At 45.4% G+C, this 21,918-nt stretch overlaps 1 protein-coding gene across 11 annotated transcripts in view; it reads left to right on the top strand.

The window, feature by feature from the left end:
• DCTN1 (dynactin subunit 1) overlaps nt 1-21,918 on the top strand; it is a 394,031-nt gene that overhangs the window by 339,430 nt on the left and 32,683 nt on the right. For 7 of the 11 annotated variants that reach the window (XM_069207629.1, XM_069207841.1, XM_069208000.1 and 4 more), the window contains 5 exons: nt 7,291-7,433; nt 8,819-8,985; nt 12,628-12,642; nt 13,967-14,100; nt 18,419-18,608. In XM_069207629.1, the coding sequence (XP_069063730.1) occupies nt 7,291-7,433; nt 8,819-8,985; nt 12,628-12,642; nt 13,967-14,100; nt 18,419-18,608 (649 nt within the window). The remainder of the gene's footprint in view (nt 1-7,290; nt 7,434-8,818; nt 8,986-12,627; nt 12,643-13,966; nt 14,101-18,418; nt 18,609-21,918) is intronic. The other 4 variants (XM_069207920.1, XM_069207653.1, XM_069208160.1 and 1 more) reach the window with 1 other exon arrangement.

The following is a 21,918-nucleotide window of genomic DNA, read 5'->3' as shown; positions in this document are numbered from 1 at the left end:
CTAATATTATAATGTGGATTTTAAAATCTAGTTCTTGAAACAATGCTCTTTATTGCAGATTGACTGATCTGAATGATTGTATTTTTCTTCAGTTAAATTGTGACTTTAATTTGGGTTAAGGTTTTCCTATAATTTGCAATGCATGCTTCACCCTGTGGCCTATGGTCCTCAGCTTTGTTAATGCTCATAGGCTGTAAAATGTCATACATACTTAGCAATTTCTCTGAACTATTTACAAGTATCACAAATGATAAGGCATACATTTCTTCTATGCCTCTTGCTAAACCTGCACTGTGAACATCACTGTAAGCCTGATATATTCAGTGGTCCTAACTGAAGCAGTTCTGATGGATACAACTACCTGTGGATTCCTCACCTAATGAATACTCCCATGGCGCCAGCATTCGATGGAAATCTTCTTCCTAGTCTCTGCACGTCGACGAGGACGTCACTCTAGCCCACGCGACGCCACCTGACGTCATACAGGCAATAAGAGGTCCTCGACGACGTGCCGACGTCAGTTCCCTTTTTTCCGCGCATTCGAAACGGTTATCTTCGAGGGAGCAACTGTTAATTTCGTGGTTACAGTGTATTTTTTTTTTTGCTGCGTAGTCCTTCGCTGCAGTAATAATGTCGCAGAGAAAGTCGGGTTTTAAGCCTTGTCGTGAGTGTGAGGGCAAGATGTCCGTTACGGATCCTCACTCCGACTGCCTTTGGTGTTTGAGCTCCGACCACGACGTCTTGACTTGCGATTCATGCCAGCACATGAATCCAAAGGCCCTCAAGGAACGTGAGGCGAAGTTGTTTATGGCGAAGTCGAAGAAAGAAAAACATCATAAGAAGTCTTCTTCGCCAAGGCATCGGCGTCATCGAGACTCCCGGCGCCGTAGAGAATCACGGCGCCATTCAAGCAAGGAGACTCGTTCCAGGTCTTCGGATCGGCGCCGGAGGACTTGGGAGGTCAGTCCCACGGTCACACCGCATCCATCGACGCCGTTGCCCTCTCCGGCGTCACCGACTTCACCTGGACAGGCGTCGGTGATTGAAGTGGTGCAGCCTCTAGAGTTGTCTCCGGCGTCGCAGAGGTCGAGGCCGGCGTCGGGGTCGCCTTCGATACAGGCACCCCAGTATCCGGCTTTTCCCACCCCTGGAGCCGATAGTACCGCATTCCTAAATGCGATGTTTACCATCTTCCAACAGATGGCTCCAGGGGGTGCTCCGGCTGGCCCTTTGGCCTTTTCATTGGGTGATCCTGCACCTCTACGGCCGGCACCCTTTATGCCCTTTCTCCCTTTTGGGAACGTGGGCTCGGCGCCGGGGTCGGCGCCGGTGGCCGCTCCAGTGGCTTCAGAGGGATTGGCCCCGGAGACTTCCATCCCGTCGACGTCGGCATTTCGCCCTGTCACTCCGGTGGGTCCATCCGCTCCGAGTGCTCTTTCATCGGCGTCGAAGTTACCTGTGGCGCCGGACGCGGCATCGGTGGCTTCTGAAGATCGGCGCCGATCTTCGGCTTCGGCGGAGGCATTGTCGACTCCGCGTATCGAGCAGAGGCTTCATTCGAGGAGACGTGCTCTCCGTTTATTAGAGGAGCAGGAGTACCAACGAGTCCTGGAAGAAGGAGAACTAGAGGACTCGGGTGATGGACTGCATGGTCTAGATACATCCAGTGGGCTGGACACTTCCCCTGAGTGGGATCTTTCGTCTCCAGGGGAATACACGGAGGAGGCTGCTTCCTTTCATGCAGTGGTACGGAAGGCAGCTGGTTTTCTGGACCTGCCTTTGCCGGTGGCAGAGACAAAACAGAACCTTCTGACAGAGGTGCTTCATCCGGCCTCAGCTGCGGCAGAGCCTCTACTGCCGTTTAATGACGCTTTGCTGGATCCGGTGCTAGAGGTGTGGAAGAGACCAGTATCTTCCCCAGCGGTTCATAGAGCCGTAGCCAGGAGGTATCGAGCTGCTCCAACTGACCCTGGCTTTCTTTCTAGGCACCCTACACCGGAGAGCTTGGTGGTGCAGGCCTCCTGTTCATCCAAATCAGCGCCTGGTTCTTTCCCGACGGTGCCTGTGGACAGGGACTCGAAGAAACTGGATGCGCAGTCCAAGAAATGTTTTTCGTCCTGCAGTCTGGCGTTGAAGGCCACCAACGCAACTTGTATCCTGGGGAGATATATTCATGCTCTTATGGATGACATTTCCTCATCATTTACGGAGCTTCCCCAGGGTCTTTTGGATATTGTCTCAGATGCCCAGGCTGCCGCGACCCAGATTATTCAGTCTGGGCTGGACACGACCGACTCGGTGGCCAGAGCAATGGGCACGACTGTGGTGGCAAGGAGACAGGCCTGGCTCCGTAATTCGGGGTTTTCTGCGGATGTGCAGTCAACCCTATTGGATCTCCCTTTTGATGGGGACAAGCTGTTTGGCGCCAAGGCATATTCGGCCTTGGAACGTTTTAAGGAGAGCAGGGCCACAGCCAAATCGTTAGGACTCCAAGCTCCTTCTTCCTCTGCCTCTTCCAGGATTTTCAGGAGGTTTCGGGGATTTGGGCATGGCTCTTCCTCCTCTTCCTTTCGGGGGAGATTCCAGCAACCTGCCTCTTCCCATCCCTATAGATCTTTTAGAGGGAGAGGGAGGGCCCGCACCAGAGGAGCCTCTCAGCAGCACTCTGCCTCTTTCTCGTCCTCTGGAGGGGTGCAGCAGGGAAAGCAGCCTTAGGCTTCCACCATTTCCCACTCACTCCTCTCCTGTAGGGGGAAGATTACAGCATTTTCTCCGCAAGTGGAAGACTATTACAACGGACACTTGGGTTCTCAGTATTGTAGGAAAAGGCTACACCCTTCCCTTTTGGGAGTTCCCGCCCCTCATCCCGCCCCGCCCATCTTATTGTTCAGAAGAACACCTCCTGTTGCTAGAACAGGAGGTGCAAGTCCTCCTTTTAAAGGGCGCGGTAGAGTTGGTCCCAGAGCAGGAAAGGGGTCGAGGTTGTTACTCAAGGTATTTCCTGATTCCCAAGAAGGATGGTCGGTTGAGACCAATCCTGGACCTGAGGATCTTGAATTGGTTCCTCAAACAGGAAAAGTTCAAGATGCTGACCCTAGCTCAGGTGCTTTTGGCGTTGAACAAGGAAGATTGGATGGTGTCTGTCGACTTGCAGGATGCTTACTTTCATATCCCGATACTCAAGTCACACAGGAAGTATCTCCGGTTTATGGTGGGATCGCAGCACTATCAGTTTGCGGTCCTTCTGTTTGGTCTTACTTCAGCACCTCGAGTCTTCACGAAGGTGATGTCGGTGGTTGCGGCAGAGCTCAGAAGGAAGGGGATAGCAGTATTTCCTTACTTGGACGACTGGTTGATCAAAGCCAAGTCTCCGGAGCTTGTGTCGCATCATCTGCAGTCAATGACTCAGTTGTTGTTCGACCTGGGTTTTTCAGTGAACGAGCCCAAATCTCACCTGGAGCCCTCTCAGCGCCTCCTGTTCATAGGGGCAGTACTAGATACATCATTGGGTCGAGCCTTTCCTCCGCCTCAGCGGATTCAAGATATTCAGGAATTGGTTCCTATGTTTCGAAATGGAGCGGTAGTTCCAGTCCTCAAGGTCCTTCGTCTGCTCGGTCTGTTTGCCTCTTGCATTCTGTTGGTCACGCATGCTCGCTGGCACATGAGGGCTCTTCAGTGGTGCCTCCGAAGGCAGTGGTCTCAACACAAAGGGGATCTAGAAGGTGCTGTCAAGATCTCCAGAGATGCTGCGGTGGACTTGAAGTGGTGGATTGCGAGCAACAATCTTTCACAAGGAAAGCCGTTCGAACAGTCGCCACCAGTGGCCACGGTCATAACGGATGCTTCCACTCTAGGGTGGGGAGCTCATCTGGGGGATCTGGAGATCAAAGGCCTTTGGTCTCCAGAGGAACAGATGTTTCATATCAATCTATTGGAGTTACGGGCTGTACGTCTGGCTCTCAAGGCCTTCCTCCCTTCCCTTCGTGGTCAGTCGGTGCAGGTCCTAACGGACAATACTACCACGATGTGGTACATAAACAAACAGGGAGGAGTAGGGTCGTACCTTCTCTGCAAAGAAGCTCTTCGACTATGGTCCTGGGCAAAGGACCATCAGATTTGCTTGGTAGCAAATCATCTGGCCGGGGTCTTGAATGTACGTGCGGACAGTCTCAGTCGCCAATTCTCGGCAGACCACGAGTGGCGTCTCCATCCAGACCAAGTCTGTTTAATCTTCCAAAGGTGGGGGTTTCCTCGGGTAGATCTGTTTGCCACTCTGGAGAACGCGCATTGCCCGTTATTCTGCAGCCTCCAGTATCCGATGCAGGGAGCGTTAGGGGACGCGTTTCAAATAACCTGGTGCGGCCAGTTGCTTTACGCGTTTCCTCCCATACCCTTGATTCCTCGAGTATTGAGGAAGATTCGCCAAGACCGGGCTCTAGTAATCTTAATAGCTCCGGATTGGCCAAGGAGGGTGTGGTACTCCGACCTTCTCCAACTCTCAATGTGCCCTCCGCTCCGTCTCCCTATCAGGGCAGACCTCCTCTCGCAGTCGCAGGGGCAGGTTTTACACCCCAACCTCCAGAGTCTGCACCTACATGCCTGGAGATTGAACGGGGCAACCTGAGTTCCTTCTCTCTCCCGCCTGATGTAGTGGATGTTATATTAGCAGCCAGGCGACACTCCACTAAATCTATTTACGCTAATAGGTGGTCTAAATTTGTGGTGTGGTGTGGAGAGAGGCAGATTAATCCCTTACAAGCTCATCTGTCGGACGTTTTGTCTTTTGCTCTGTATCTAGCGCAGAAAGGCTGTGCAGTGGCTACCATTAAGGGTTATTTATCGGCCTTGTCAGCCTTCATATGTCTTCCAGACCAACCATCGTTATTTAAATCCCCTATTGTTATCAGATTCTTGAAAGGTCTTCTAAATAAATATCCTCCAAAACCATTCGTTATGCCGCAATGGGATTTGTCCTTGGTCTTGACTTTCCTTATGGGGTCCCCTTTTGAACCTATGCATTCTTGCCCCTTAAGGTATTTGGTTATAAAAACAGTCTTCCTGGTTGCTATAACATCTGCAAGGAGAGTGAGTGAGTTGCAGGCCTTATCGGTAAAGCCCCCTTATACAACTTTTTCTGGGGATAAGGTGGTGTTGAGGACCAAGGCTGCTTTCCTCCCGAAGGTTGTTTCACCTTTCCATTTGGCACAGACAATTACTTTGCCCACGTTCTATCCTCCGCCTCATCCTTCTAAAGAGGAAGAAAGACTGCACCGGCTGGACCCAAAGAGAGCGTTAAGCTTCTTTATTGATAGAACGAAGGATTTCAGGCTGGAGGATCAGCTGTTCATTGGATACGTGGGCAAGAGGAGAGGAAAGGCAGTCCACAAGAGAACACTATCCAGGTGGGTTGTTCTTTGCATTAAAATCTGTTACTCTTTGGCAAAGAAGGATCCTCCTGAGGGCATTAGAGCTCATTCCGCCACTTCGGCCTTGGCCAGAGGTGTTCCTGTGGTCGACATCTGCAAGGCCGCAACTTGGTCGTCCCTTCACACTTTTGCGAAACATTACTGTTTGGATTCTGAGGTTAGAAGGGACGGCCATTTTGCACGGTCAGTGCTGCAGGATTTCTTGGTTTGACCATTTAGGCACCCACCCCGGGCGTGGTACTGCTTTGGGACTCTATTCATTAGGTGAGGAATCCACAGGTAGTTGTATCCATCAGAAGAACGAGTTACTTACCTTCGGTAACGACTTTTCTGGTGGATACATAAGCTACCTGTGGATTCCTCACGGTCCCACCCGCCTCCCCGTTGCCTTTCTGGTCTTACCAAGTAATCCTTGAGTGCGCTCCTCTTGGTCTTCAAGGTTGCAGTAGATGTTGTATATATGGATATTTGTGTATGTTTATCTGTGTATATATATATATATATATATATATGTATATATCTTTGTGTATATACATGATTTGCATATATTTGTTGTTTTTAAAAAAAAAAAGAGAGAGAGTTATATTAAATTTACAGCTATTCATTGCAATGTTGTGAATTTTACAATGTTATGGTATTTTACCTTGCTCTTTCATTGCATTGGGTTGTTGTTCTCATGCACGTAAAAAATTGTTGGTACTGACGTCGGCACGTCGTCGAGGACCTCTTATTGCCTGTATGACGTCAGACGGCGTCGCGTGGGCTAGAGTGACGTCCTCGTCGACGTGCAGAGACTAGGAAGAAGATTTCCGTCGAATGCTGGCACCATGGGAGTATTCATTAGGTGAGGAATCCACAGGTAGCTTATGTATCCACCAGAAAAGTCGTTACCGAAGGTAAGTAACTTGTTCTTCTGCACTAGTCAAACATTTGTCTAAGGGATGAAAGTTATAATGAGACAGTAATTTATAAATAATTTCCAACCATATATAGATCAAACCTGCATGTGTATCATGAATAAAAGGCAGAGTCCCCTAAAGAGTATCTGCTTCTATGGAGATGCCAGTATGTCTTGATGCAGTCTTTCACACGTTAGCCACACCCATCAGACCGTTAATTTCATTGCAGTCCACTCAGCTTTTCCTTTCTTTAAATGGCCAGATTTCAAGGAATTCACAGTAGTTACGGGCATGGATCGGGAGCTGGGTATTCACACCATACGGGCGGGCAGTGATCCTGTGTTAAACGTAGGTCGATATTTGCCTGTGGACGAAGCTGAGAATGTCAAATCAGTGTTTTTGATCAGTTGAAACTGAGTCCAGACTAGACATGGCTAATTTAGTAGCATGGTCTATTGCTGTGTTGGTGGCAACGTGTCATCAGTATTGCCTCAGATAGGTTTAAAAAAAAGTCATGACAACAAATGATGAAGGATCCCTGTACTTCATAAAATGCTAGCTTACGTTTAGTTATAGTATGCATCACAAGTTATAACAAGTTCAAATTCAGTACAGTCGATCTGTAGGCGCTTTTATGGCATTCTTTCTGTAATGATTGGGAAACACCATTTTCTCTATTTGCATGGCTACACAGAAGCCTTGTTTTGAAGACTGTGCAACAGCTTATCCCTACAAATTTGGTAAAATTATTGAGTAAACATTAAAAGGTAAACAATCTGCAGAGGGTATAGCACCCACTAAAGTTGGTTCTGATGTGTAATGTGTGTCCTTGTAGATTCTTTATTTTCTGTCCACCTCGCCTCTCAGTCCACAGATTTTTTAGTCAATTGAAAAATTCAAACCAGAAAGCACCATGTATGTACTTTTTCGTCATGAATTGAATTTTGTTCCTATTTCTGATTTAGGGCGAGGAGCTCAGTGAAGCCAGCGTTCGTCTCAGTCTGCTGGAAAAGAAGTTGGACAGTGCTTCCAAGGATGCAGATGATCGGGTTGAAAAGATCCAAACAAAACTGGAGGAGACACAGGCCCTCCTGAAAAAGAAAGAAAAGTGAGTAAGCTTGTATGTCATAGAATCCATCAGTCTTCACCTGCTGATAATATATGGCACACCATAAATAATATCACTGGCTAATAACTCAAAACAACGCTACCACACTGTGGCAGTGTGCCTTAGTCTTGCATGCTATAAGGTATAGACAATGTACCTCCATTCACCAAACCCTCTTGTGCTATAGGTATATCTGAGTGACTGCAACAAAATGTAGATTGAGAGGGGTGGGGCAATACCACCACCTCTTTTACAGGTTTGCAGTGGGAGTTACCACGAATACCAAAGAAAAGGTACACAAAATACAACAGATGGATTATAGTATTTGTTAATTCACAAAAAAGTGATCCATGATGTTTGTGCAAATTTACTGTTACTTGAAATAATATATCTTCACGGGTAAACCTCATAAAAATATAATGTATGCAAACAAGTCTCCACACTCACCATGTCTTACGAACACCTAAGGTAAATCATGCGTAGTTTGCTTGTGTGTGCTAGATAGCCCCGAATTGATTACATATCCATAGTTAGATACTGCTCAAGTCATCTAAATATTGAGCTCAAATCATGGACATGGCCATCATTTTCATGAGGATCTGTTAAGCCCCATCATCCTATGAGCGGTCTCTTCTAAGTGAGCCACTGCACTTGCATTTTGTGTGACGCTTCCATCCCCTGGAAGTCTTTGCCATTGACTTTACTTTTCAGAATGCACAATCCGCTCTTCCCAAAACTGATCTTTCATTTGAGTACTATTTGTCACCACTGCTTCCCTTCTAGGCACTTCGGACACCAGAATGCCAGCATTATGGCAGCAGTGTTCTGTGAAAGTGTTTATTACCCTCATGCTAAAGATGAGGGTTTTTTTTACAAACATTTTTATGAAACGTTTGTCCATGGCTTCCATGCTTGACTATTTTGCCCATAATTTGTCCGTGGCCATCTTGCTCTCTTTCCTTAATACTTGCAATTAAGTCCCAGTGTATTTACCTTGAGCACAGCTTGTCTAACACAGATAGAATGTCCCATGTTTTTTTGCTTTAAATAGCCCTGATTTTAATGATTCAGTTACTTTTTGCATTATTTTTGTAATATTTCCTATACTCATAGGCCTTACTGGTAATTCAGAAAGCCTGTGACACTGGTAACAAGTGTACATCAATTTTAGACCGTCTACCTTGGTTTCTAAAGGGCTCCAAGAACTTAGTATTTCTGATCTGAAAATAACATGTTTCCTTATGGTTCTTTTGTTTAGATTTCTTGTTGGACATCTTTAAGGCCTTTCTAATTAAGAGCACTGTTTAAAGGCGACCATGTTGAATGACTGTACCTTTCATTGATGAAACAGATATGGTGATTAAGATTTCTTTCTCCTTCTTCAGAGAATTTGAGGAGACGATGGATGCTCTTCAAGCAGATATTGACCAGTTGGAGTCTGAGAAGTCTGAGTTGAGGCAACGCCTAAACAACCAGTCCAAACAGACGATTGCAGGTCTTCGGGTAGCACCTAGCTCTGGAGTGGCTTCTATCGTCTCTGGTGTTACTGGAGGTAGGTGGACCAGTTCTCCATTTCATCCAATACACGCAAAATGCAGCATTGAATCTTCGATATATTGATTTCCTTTGATTGTTCCACATTATTATCCTATATAGATTTGCTGCTGTTGCAGTGGGTTGGGGGTATTTGCACTGAAGTCCCTCCAGATGTGGTTACTAAAAAGTTCAGCCCGACCCCTGTCCCCCCTCCCCCTTCCTCAATATTTGTGAAATGTCCAGGCTGTAATTGGGAGGCAATTTTACTTGGGACAAAAAGAATAAAGTTGAGGAAGCCTGGGTGCATGCTAGCCCCTTCCACACCTAGGCCCTTCCTTTCGGGTGTGCTCAAATACCATGACTTCAACTTTGTGTGTGTGTTTTTTTTAAATTTTTTTTTTACTTTTCTGATCTGGATGAGTGTAGGTTTTCACATGCTGTCTAGCTCCTCTCCCTTTCTCCTGGTCCTATACTCTGGGCCTTCTCTTTGGTTCATAGTCATGCAGTGGTGCACTGTTTTTGCATTCTTGGACCCTAATCCAACCCAGGGGCACCTGAGCCCTTTCAAGAGTGCTTCAAGCCAGTCGCAATTCTGTGGTTTTCTACCATATTGTATCTTAGGTGTAAAATGCACGTCCCTGAGCCTCAAGGCACTACGCTCCATCCGATATATCAGCATTGGCTCCACTGTGACAATGTGTGTCTCCTTTTTGATGTTTATGCTCCTTTTGTGAACTTTGGTCTCCTAAGGGTCTTTTTCACTCTTGCCCTTTTATGGGGCTGTAGCATCCGGCTAGGTTTATAGGTAGGAGATACTGGTATATATTAAAATGTTGTGACGGATTTCTAGTTCATTTTGATCATTGGTGTTTCTTTACTGTGAGGTTGACTGTGACTGCGGATTCAAGGTGTGAAATTGAAGATGAATCTTATGGTAGCGAATGTATAAGCGATGTACATTGGCCCTCATTTCAAGAAAAGAGTGGATACAGGCAGTTTCTAACCATCAAGTATGAGGGGATGTTGTGAAATTGTTATCAGAAGTATGACGTCTTTCCAATCTGATGGAGAGAGGGAAGAAAGGATGTTAGGTTTGCTGTGGAATATAGGATGTTTTATCAAGAGAGGGTTACTTAAGTTTTCAGATCCACCAGAAGTGGCCCGTAGACAGAAATTCTGTGAAGTAGGATGATTGAAACTTTTGTTATTGCATTAGTAGCCTCTTTGTATATGTTTAGAAGAAAAGGTAAATGTGATAAGCGTGTAAGAAGTGTTTGAAGATTCAAGATATCTTTTTGGATGATTGACCCCCTTATGCTTTACGCTTTTCAATGTCTGATCACTGTAATGTGCAGAATGTTACAGTTTTTCATGTCTGCATGAAATATCATAATTATGCCTTGAGAATATTTTAATATTACTGTTAAAAGCATCATCATTTTTGTTGATTTTATTTTGTAGGAAGGGGAATGTGTTGCATTCTGCGAGATTTAGTAGGTGTGAGGTCATAATATATTGCGCATGTTTTACAGCATTTTGAACAAGATATTCCATTCTGCCAGTCGGCAGACTCTCACTTCCCATTAAGGCAGTACTAGTAACCCTAGCTTGACTCCTCATGATGACCATTTTAAAAATGCACTATATTCTGATAAAAGCACTTGAGGAAGTGATAAAGGAGCCTTGGAATCTAGTTTCTCCTCTTGGGGTATTAGCGGTATGTCACTTGAGATTGAGGTTTGCTGTGAGATGCGGGAGACCGAGAGGTCTCTCTCCTGTGCTCTCTTGGTGAACATCATCGTAGACTCCAGATTTCATTACATAGATGTAAATTCTACTTGGGTTAATCATTTGTCTCACCAATCCACTATATAGCATTACACCCCCTGCCCAGCACTGCATCCCCACCCCTTCATCTTTCACTCCAGAGCACATTTTCTCTCAGAGAGAAATGTACAAGGCTGTGTCAGGGTTACACTTTTCAGTTCCAGTAGGCAATTGTAGCGATTTGCTAATCTACTGTTGGCCACTCCAGAGGATGTAGAGCATGAGGAAATGATAGCCAGGATGGACCTTACGCACAACAAATTCTCGCAGCATCATGGGGGGGATGTTCAACTCTTCGAATGACAGTGTCCTATCCAGTTTAATGATAATCATCACAGAAGTGGTCTTCAAAGGCACAAGAGATAGTAGATACATAAGAGGAAATCATGAGTATATTTAATAAGCCGTACTGCGGGAATCAAGAGCAGAAGTCATGAAAAGCAACATAGTCATCAAGAGTAGGCTGTACTTAGCAGGAACAGGGAACGCTAACCCCGTTCTGGTGCACGCAGATAGGAACTGGAGCTCAGCAAATGTACAGAACTGGCATTGGGCCCCAACAGAGAGAACTACAATAGGAGCCTGGAAGAAGGGCTCAGACAAAAAGAGCTGAAGAGCACCAACTCTGATAGTATGTGAAATCATCTGAAACCTGCAGGGCCAGAACTGGACACAAAAGGAAAAAGAAAACAGAGTGTAGAAAGCTATTGCCAAATCTGCAAATGCGAAAGTGAGTTTCAGCAAGACTGCAAAGAAAGGGCTGCAAAATGGAACAGGCTGCCAGTGTCTGCTTTGAAATCTCATACTCTGCTTGTGAATGTATACCGGTACCAGGAAGCAACAGCCTGGCATAACTACAATAGAGCTGCAGCACAGAAAAACTTGTTCTTTAATGTTGGCAGGAAAGCTTGAAGTGTGAAATATAGCTACAAGAACAGTTGGTGACATCATCTGCTTTGTTGCATGATACCACATGCTACAGTTAAACGTTAAATGTTAAGATGGTTTGCAATGTCTACGGGCATTGGAAAAACTTGAATCCCACGGTTATGGAAGACCGAAGATACTGTCTTATAATACTTGACTAAAAATATGTCTGACTGGGTGAGTTATGAAAAAGTAATTTATAATTAAATGATCAACTGGTTCATTTGAGGCTAGATGGGGTAACTTTATAGCTAAATGAGCGGAATTTCATTTGCGATTTACCAACAAGGAGGGAGATGGTGGCATTCCTGGTAGGAGCTTCCCTTCAGTCAACATTTAGGTCAATGGCATTTTGGTGTTAGTTGGTAGACTTCATGCATTGACGTGTGACTACTGTCCTCCCCAGCAAGGCTTTTGTATCTCGTGTTATTGTGTAATCTAAAACTGCCCCTGGATGCAGATTTCAGCTAGTCACTGGCTTTAGCTGAAAAGAAGGTCCACAATAAGGCGGTATCCTACTGCTTTAAACCCCTGTTCATGCAGCATGTAGTGCTCCCTGATGTGAAACATTTAAAATATAAATCTATAAAAGATAACAATTCTGAGAGTAAAGTCAAAGGTAAGTACATATCTGTTTTACTTATTCAGCATCATGGCGGTGATAAACTGCTGCGGATAGTTTCATAGATTAGGGTGACTCTCTGTTTATTTTATTCTGCACTTTTGTATTTTGCCGGGTGCAACCAAAAAATTCAACTTCAGTGGTCTTTACTTTGTACTATTTGTGTCTCTGCAGAAACACTCTTTTCCTCTTGTATTGTGTCTTAATCCATATTCTGACTCTCCTTCTAATTCCTCCCTTTCTATCTTTCCTGCATTTTTTCCACTTCTCGTTGTACTTCAGATGAACAGTTGAAAGGTAAAGTATTGCATCTCTTTGCATGTCACCCTCAGGGATGTTCTCTACTCACACATTCCATGTTGCTGGCAGACCTAGAATGAACCTGCAACACTTATCTGCTCTGTATCTGGAGTGAACCATAAAGTAGAGTTATGCAACTGAATCAGATGTTGCCATCTTTCTAAATCAATTTGCATTTTGGGCTAAACGTTTAAATGTACCTCTTTTCCTGCATGCTGAACAGAATACAAGGATGTTTATGCAAATTGGTGTGCACGGGCTGGTGCTGTGGAGTCATTTATGGCTGCACTTTCCAGCATACATGGAGACCTGTGACCAGTGTTTTATTGTTACATACCAAGGAGCTTGGGTGATTGCTGTTTTTGGATCACTGGGGAGGAATTTGAAAACGTAATCTATAGCGCATGAATCCTTAGTGTGCATAGAGTGTACCTACCTTCTGCTAAAGGATGCAAAGAAGTCATCTTTCACCTCTTCTGGCACATTCATTTCAGAGGCCTTTGGAAGTTCCTTAGCTGTTAGAATGCTTGCAGGCGCTTCATTCCTCTTGGCTAGCTAGGATAGTTATGCCTAGTGTTTAGGAGTGGAATTTAAGAAGGGACTTGGTCCCAATGAGCATTATAAGGCTTCAGATGAGACTTCCACAGATAGCAACATGAGTGCTCCCATCCAGTAGCCTGCATTTGTAGAAAGGCATCAAGAGGGTTCCTGCCCCAAACAACCTGCTTGTGCTGCTAAACGCCTGGGAAATGACAAGTCAACAGTTCAAAAAAAATTATTTTTTTTAATTTGAATGACTATATTCGGTTAAACGGTGAAGACTGATTTAATCTCTCCCTTGGTCGGTTAAACGGTGAAGACTGATTAAATCTCTCTCTTGGTCTGTGATGGCTGCTCTTCCCCCAATAACTTTGATTTTTCAGATGTGTCTTTGTTGATGCATGTTAAGCTTTCTTCACTCACATTTATAAGTGGGAAAAGAAAATGTTTCCCACAGTACTCTCAGCCATTCCTTTGCCTCTTCCTGGCTATTGAGAGGCTGGTATAAAACTATAATATATGACAAGCAAGCCACTTACTATGCTTTCTAAAAGTTTAAAAAGTACAACCAGGTTCTAATCAAGTAAGGACACACAAGTACAAGAAAATGAGCCTCAAGGACAGAAATGAAAAAAACTGAGAACAAAACTTTAACAATGAAATTGATTAATTAAAGTGCATGGGTGCTTAAAAAGAGTGTATTGATACATGCCACAAATTAAGTGGAAGGTGGAAATGTTATGTATCATCTGTAAAATGGTAATCCTATTATTATTTGTAGGTGCATCTCAAGGCCAGGTGCTGTTGGGTGGAACAGGTCCTGTTCAAGTTAAGGATTCTCCTCTTCTTCTTCAGAAAATCGACGCACTTCAATTATCTATCATGCATTTGAAACATGAGAATAACAGGCTAAAAGTGAGTTTTTCCTATATTCAATTCTGTTCGTTATTACTTTATCTTCAAACTTGGTGTTAAAAGCTTTGGTACAATCCATCACAGAAGAACGTGTGAAAAGAAAACATTACATATTCCCTTTTTAAACCCTCCCATCTCCCCTGGTCACAACTGTTTCTGTATTCAGTCGATGCACTTTAGTAGTTGATGAATGTTTCCAACTGCATATTCCTAACATTTAGGATATCACCAGGTGCCAAGATTAGATCTAGAGGATTTTTGAGCATATCCCCTGTGTGCTGGTAGGTGGCGCTGTGCAGTTCGATGTCTGTTGCACTCTGTTCCAGGGATGACAACCAGCACCACCTTAGGAACCACCCCAGCTAGCTGACATTAGTTCCTTTATTTCCACACCTCTGTACATGGATCCTGAGCTAGCTCCTGACTTTTGTTCTTGTCAGTTGTCAACTCTTTTCTGTACAAACTTTCTTTTCTAGTGTGCAGTGAACATGTCCCCACCTACAACTGCAGGGTTTAAACCTTGTATAGACTATTACAAAAAAATATCTGACAGATCCTCACTGATGCATTGTGGTCGGGCTCTCTTCAGATCCTGATGCTATTTTTTCCAATGAAGTGCTGATGCTGCTCACCAGAAAATCTTTATTGAGGTGGAGAGAGGTTCTGGTTGCTATTCCAGGTAGTTCCTAGTGGGCAAAAAGGGCTAGGCCCTGGGGCCAAATTTGGATCTCAGTGTATTGAACTCTTACCTCATGGAAGAAGCTTATGTTCTGCTGACATTAGACATTGAGGACTAGATGGTGTCTCTGAATTGGCACAAAGCGAACTTTCATGTCCCAAACCAGCAAGCCCCAGGAAGTGCATCTGCTTTGTTGTGTTAGACCAGTTCGAGTTCACTGCCCTGCCTTTCTGTCCTATAGCGGCCACTCTGGTCCTTCCAGATGTCAGGTGGTGGGTAGGGATGCATCTTCACGGACTGGGTAACAACATATTTCCATACATACATGCTTTCATGTTGAAGTTGGGTTTCCCCTGTTTACTTCTGGGCCACCTTCAGACAATGGTGCTGTTGTTACCTTACATGGGATTTTCCTGTTAAAAGCTCATGTCATATCTCCTAGAATCCCTTAGGGTTCCTTAATTGGGGGCAATTTGGACACGGTAGCCTTAAGGCTTTTCCATCACCACAGAGAGTCTGGTACATTGTACCTATAATCCCAATACCTCAAGCAAGAGCCACTGTCCCTGCCTTGACAGTCCTGAGACTGGTTAATTGTCTGCCATTTTGCATCCTTCTGGTACCTCGTGCTGATTGGCACACACAGGGCATCCTCTGCCTTCTTTTGCAGTGGGCCAAGGAAGTGGCCCAGGACCTTCAGTACTGACGAGCAAATACTAACAGATCTGTCCTGCGCCTCCTGAAGTCTAGGTAGTAACAGATGTGTCCTCTCTACGTTTTGGAGGTCACCTGGATGACACGAAGCTTCAGACCTTAGAGTCTCCTGGTCTCTGATGGATCAACACATTAGCCTTATGGAGATGCGCGCCTTCTGTCTAACCTCCAATGCATTTTCTGTCTTCCATCAATGGTAGGGTGGTACAGGTGCTGATGGGGAATGTAACCACCATGTGGTACAGCAACAAGATGGGCATCTCAACTTAGGAACTCAGCAGGCAACAACACGAGTGGTGTCTACACCGAGAAGTAGGACAGAGTATCTTTACCCAGTGGTGCTTACCCTCTACTGATCTTGTCATAGAACTCCTGCTGTGGTAACAAGACTGCTGGATTTTAGACGGTAGCACCACCAAGTATGGGGGACAGAGTCTGATCCCACACTGTGTGACAGCTGTCGGCCTAACCCCTCCGGCTAGCTAGCAGCACCTCACCAGTACCAGAAGTAGAGGTGATTTGTGGCAGCCTATCGCATGACACTCAGACTCCTTGGGGAAGTCGTGGTAGAACAGATCATACCCCTTTCTTCCAGTTATACACGTCTCATACATGCAAAGACAAAACGGAAGCGGGATCTTGGTTCAGTAGGTTTTATTGAAGCAACTGCGTTCTGTGTAAAGAGGCATGAATAGCAGTTATGAGATAATGAAACACAGAATGACCAAGAAAGTGAAACACAGAAAGAGTCCCACCATATTGTCACAATAGCGTGTCTTACATCCCCACACTACTAAGTTTCTACATAAAAGCAAGTAGCCGTGGTAGCCCTAATCTGGTCCCGGGAAGGAAGCCCAACCCTCATACCTGTGTTCAGAGGTAATGAAGAGGTCTGTTAGTCTGCTGGGAGTCCTCCCATATAAACAAAGAGGAAGCATAAGGTTTCAGCCGAAACTGCAACGACGTGAAGCATGAGGTGGCAGGCTGGCTGGTATGTCCTCTCTAAGATGTGTGGGCAGGGTAATGTTTTATAATAACATCTGTTGTTCTAAGACCTGCCCTGACTTGACAACATGTATTTTTCTGTGTAGGTTAGACAATGTACTAAGCAATACCCAGTGAATATCCTATACAGTCTTGGATTGAGTACAGGACGAAAATGTTATGCTAAGAATTGAATACCAAATTCTGCGTGGAAGGGAAACTAATAAAAGAATGAAAAATATCTTCACTAAAATGAAGCTTTGCTAAACTAATAAAAGGAATAAACACAAAATGTAACTAGGTGAGAGGGCACAGGCCTCGGGCCCAGGGCTAAATAATGTGCCCATGTAAATTCTAAAATAACCTCATGACAATCTGTACACTGCTGGTGAAAACACTCAGTGTCTGTCCTTCTGAATTTTAAAGTTTCCTCCTTGTGTGTTTTTAAGAAACGTGTTCCCTCTATGATGACTCTGGCGTTCTGTCCTGTGCTGCCGTCACCAGGGTCCTAAAACAGAGTCAGACTTGTTCAGGCACAGTTGACCTCAGTGGTCTCAGATTGAACTCTGAGTGTGGTACGCAGAGCTTTTGAGTCGGAGCATCTGTTCTCTAACTCAATTTTCTCCTACTACCTGAGTGGAACAGCAGAGTGCCTCATCCGAACACCAGCTGTCTACACATCCATGCTTGCGGAACGAACGGAAACAACTGAGGTTTTGATGTACCTAAAGTAGTGGAAATTATTCCAGCCGCCCAACACCCTTTCACCAAGTCCATTTATTCAGGCCAAAGGGCGAAATTTGTCACCTGTTGTGAGGAGATGCACGTCAGACCTCAGCAGGTGACACTTGTTTGGGATGTTTGTTAGATATTTGTTACATGAGGACAAAGGGCATTTTTGGCTACAGTGCGGAGCACCGATTCAGATGGCCAATCGGCTCATTTCACTTTCATTTTCTCTGTAATTACGTCAGCGCACCATGCGTGCTGATTGTCATTTCAATGGGGGGGAAAAAACAGCTTTGGTTGCTGGGGAAGCTCTTTCTGACCTCCAGAGGCTGAAATGAAGGAAAGGGGGTTTTCTGCCTCTGGAATGTTGCCAGGACATGTAGGAGCCATCCTCAGCACCTGAACATCCCAGAGAATGATTACTTCACACATGATATTAGACTGGCACTGTTAAATGCTTTGGTAATCTGTTTGGATTCATGAAAAACCTAGCCTTAAAGGAGACATCATTGAAGGTTGCTTGAGTTGAACCCATAGCTACACGATACAGCGGACTGCCGAGCTAGGAAGACCACATCCGGTTCTTGCACCTGGGAAAAAATATCTCTAGAGATAAAAACTGGGTGAAGAAACAATACGGGGAGCGGAGAAAGTGTGATAGAGGGAATGGTGAACTGATTAAGCCTTTGGTCGGGGATTGTTAGCATCCTCTTTTCTTACTCATATAGGTCTTACTTACACTGGGTGAACAACTTCTGGGAGAGAACTCTTCTGACAAGATTTTCATACAGCAGCATAATGTTTTTATCTTTCTCCTTAGGCCAGTATGATTCTTCAACAATTTTGATTTGATGCATTTTGTATTTTTCTGTGGGTTCTACAAGCAATTCACTAAGTGATATTTGATTCCAGTTTTCAAATTGCAAGGTTTTTATCAATGTAGACGAGCTCTATATTTTTTGCAGTCCCTTCCGAATGTATTTGTCTGCAGTGCTGTAGGCAGCTTTCTGAAATCAGCTGTTCACTGCCACAACCGCATGAAGCTATGATTTTACAATCACCGTTTTATTCTTTTTTAACAGCTTTTACAGTTCTCTTATTGTTTTGTAAAGGAAAGCCATTATTTAGTTTGCAATGTTGTAATGAACTTGTTTAAGATGTTAAGTTGTCTTCACGCATCTGCTCGCTTAATGCCTAAATATATTTGTTTAGGCATCTCAGATGAAGGCTGAACTTGAGGCATTACCACCTCTGCATGTGGCAAAGCTTCCTGTTCTCAAGGAAGGTCAGCGGGAAGAGGTGATGTCCAGTTCGCTCTACCGGAAAACCAACCAGCTCTTGAAAGCACTGCAGCAAATGAGTGTCACTACGAAGGTGGTGGACATCACACACAAGAAAGCAGGTTTGTCCATTGCAAAAACTGTATCACGCTGACCAGTTTATTTTCTGAATGCGTGCTGCCTTACTATTCAAAATTGGTGTTAACAAAACTATAATTGAATAAATTCTGGCCCCGGCTTCAAGCTAAAATGTAGTTCTTGAAGTTACTTAGTTCTCCTTCCTTGAATGAAAACGAATTAATTATTTGTTAATGGCACTTCACTGAATAACTTCCAAATGGACAAAGTACATTTTGATACTCTTCGACATTACATAAGAATGTTAACATGGGGAATATCTCAGCAAAGCTTCCTCCCTTTGGGCAACCTCTGGCTCCTGAACCCATCACAAGGACATGGGCATCAGCCCTTCACCACCTCCACTCCCTCTACCTCTGATGTTGCCACCACCATTGCTTTCATACTCACCAGAGGGGTCCCCTCGCTCCACTTGTCGGGAAGGCTTCAGTTTTGACTCTACAGACCGATTCGACATGGCACCTGCAGATGTCCTGTGGGATCAACTAGAGTGTTGATCTCTTAGGGGATCCTAGCCTGTACAATTACCGTATCGGAGCATCTCCCTTGGTCAACACCATGTCATAACCACGAAGTGATCCAACAGGCAGCCACTTTCCAAAAAGTGGATATACATGTCATCCACGGGGAAGATCACTTCCTTGCGTAAACTCTCTAAATCAGAGGGAACTGTCCACTTCCTCCTGATGTTGCAACGCATGCTCAAATCAGCACCCATCACTTTCTAGAGGACAGAGTGGTAACATGTCAGGTAGACAAACGTTCTCCCACATACCTATCCTATGTTAGGGGGTCGTGTCCCACTAGACTCCCTAATCGTCCACACAGAGTGCAGACGGGCTCACAGTCAGGCCACAGTTGATGCTCCCCCGCTGATAACAGGAGCAAGAGTCTTGACGGGTAGTACTAGGGGCCAGTACACACTGGAGGATAGCAAACCCTGTCAGCCTCTTGGGATGAGATGCAGGAGTTATTTAAGCATCTCCCAGAAGAATTCAAGAAGAGTTGGGAAGTAAATAGTCGTCAAGGGGAAGACTATTCACAGTGCCACTCTCTGCTGCACCCTTGAGCCTGCTGATACTGCATCTTGGGCCGTTAACACCAGTGTCCTCGCTAGGCGCCACGTCTGGCTTCCTTTTCAGGCTTCAAGCCGGGAAATCCACCAACATCTGTTCAACCTGCCTTTCTGTGGAAAGCATATCTCCGGCCCCAGGTTGATCAAATGTCAGCGGAATCAAGAAGGACAGTGATATTGTGAAAGCTATGGGAGCCCTGTAGACTCCCATACCCGAGGGATCATTTTGTAGACAACAATACAGAGCAGGCTCCAAACCCTCTTTTCAAGACCCTGCCCCCTCATACCAAAAGCAGAAGAAGTTATACGCCCAACAGGCAGCATGAGGGTACCCCAGGGTGCCAACACGGGCAGAGATCAAGGAGGTTCCAGTAATAGATCCTCCAAACAGGAACTCTTCATCACCCCCTAAGCCCTCCTCGGGCCCTCTCCCCACCCTTCCAGTATGTCACGCAACACCCGTCAGAGGGAGACTGTGATGTCCTTGCACGCTGGCAGGAAATCACAACTGTAGCAGTGGTTTGTCACCCCCGCACTCGTACCTACAGCAGCGACCATCTTATCCTTCTGCATGAAAAGGTGCCAGTGCTCTTTCAGAAGGGGTCCTTTGAGGCAGCCCCCCCATTAGGTGGGTAAAGGGGTCTGTTCTCTGTACTTCCTCATCCCATAGAAGGACAGTTCTCTCCCACCCATCTTTGACCTCTGGTACCTCCATCGCTGCATCCTGTCCAAACACTTCCACCTGGTCGCGTTCCAGGCTCTCATCCTGCTCTTGCAGCAAGGTGATTAAATGACTGTGTTAGACCTCACAGCTTCCTGATTCCATATCCTCATCCATCCCGCCCACCCAAACTACCTCTGCTTCATGGTAAGTGGTCATCAATACTCATCAACGGTGTAAGAGGCTCATTTGTCGCTCGGTTTACCAGTCTTTAGAATCACAGAAATGATAGTGCCCCGTAGATCATGAGACATTTTTCCCCATTCTAGGGCCTCTAAGTACAGCCCCACCAGTAGCGGGGTCAGATGAGGGGCGTATTTCTTAGAGAAGTGAAGTGGCTAGCTATTGGGTCTGGGGTTTTCCCCCTGGGAAGGGACTGTCTAGTGGCCCGTAGTTCATCCTCAGAGAGAGATTTCTTCAGGGTGCAACTTTTGAGGTCTGTCAGTCTGGAGACTATCAGGTCCTCCACAATCTGGTGATCCCCTTCTGCTGTGGTCAGGGAAGGTTTTGCATAGGTACACACCACTCATAGACCTGGTGGCAGTCCATGAAAACTTTACATCTCAGTCCTTAAGAGTCCATGGGCAATTCATTATGGGTGAACTGCTCTGTGATCTTTGTTTACACTCCGTGCCCCCCACCCCCTGTTCTTCCGCTAATGATTCAGAATGTGCGGAAAACCTCTCAAACCCTCGTCCTAGTAGCTCCCACCTGAGCCTGACGGCCTGGTAGTCAGCACCACATGAGATATCAATCACCTCCCATGAGAAGCTCCCCAACAGGCCAGAACTTCTGAGCACACTCAGACCCGAAACTATCTGGCACCGGAGGCACTAGAGTTTGGCCACGTGCGTTTTCCACAAGAATGCATGGTTGTGTCCTGAACTGCATTCTCAAACCTCTGGCACCCCAAAAATCCCTCAGTCCACACATTATCTGCTCTATCTGCAGAAGTCGGGCCTTCTCTATACCTTTACAAGGCTCTCCTTTGCAGCTATAGCTGTATGTACACAAAACAGAGCATTCCTCCCTTTTCCACCCACCACTCATGGAAGGCCTGAAAACAGCTGTTTCCACACCTGTCTGGAACCTTAACATAGTCCTCATCAGACACATGGGGACCCTCTTTTGAGTCCCTCCAATCGTGCTCCCTCCAGTACCTCTCCTGGGAGATAACCTTCCATGCTTCTGGCCATAACACCTCTTAGATGTATCAGTGAGTTGCAAGCCCTCACAATCTAAGAGCCTTTATTTCAAGTTCACAAAGTCAGGGTAGTACTTAGAACCGACCCAAATTATGATAATTAAAGGGTAAGTAACATTTTCCTTCCTTAAGGGAAAAGAATGACTTCAATCTGGAAGTGTCAACTCCTCGTAAGAGTGCTCAGTTCAACAGCTTGACAATTGTCTTGCTTTCTGCAATTCATGTTGACATCTCTTTAATTTTCATTGCCCAAATGCAAGATTCCACATGAGGGCACTTCAGCAATGTCTGGAA

This window comes from Pleurodeles waltl, chromosome 1_1, assembly GCF_031143425.1.
Source record: "Pleurodeles waltl isolate 20211129_DDA chromosome 1_1, aPleWal1.hap1.20221129, whole genome shotgun sequence".
Lineage (NCBI taxonomy): Eukaryota > Metazoa > Chordata > Amphibia > Caudata > Salamandridae > Pleurodeles > Pleurodeles waltl.
The sequence above is the reverse complement of the archived record's forward strand: the minus strand, read 5'-3'. Positions and strand labels throughout refer to the sequence as shown.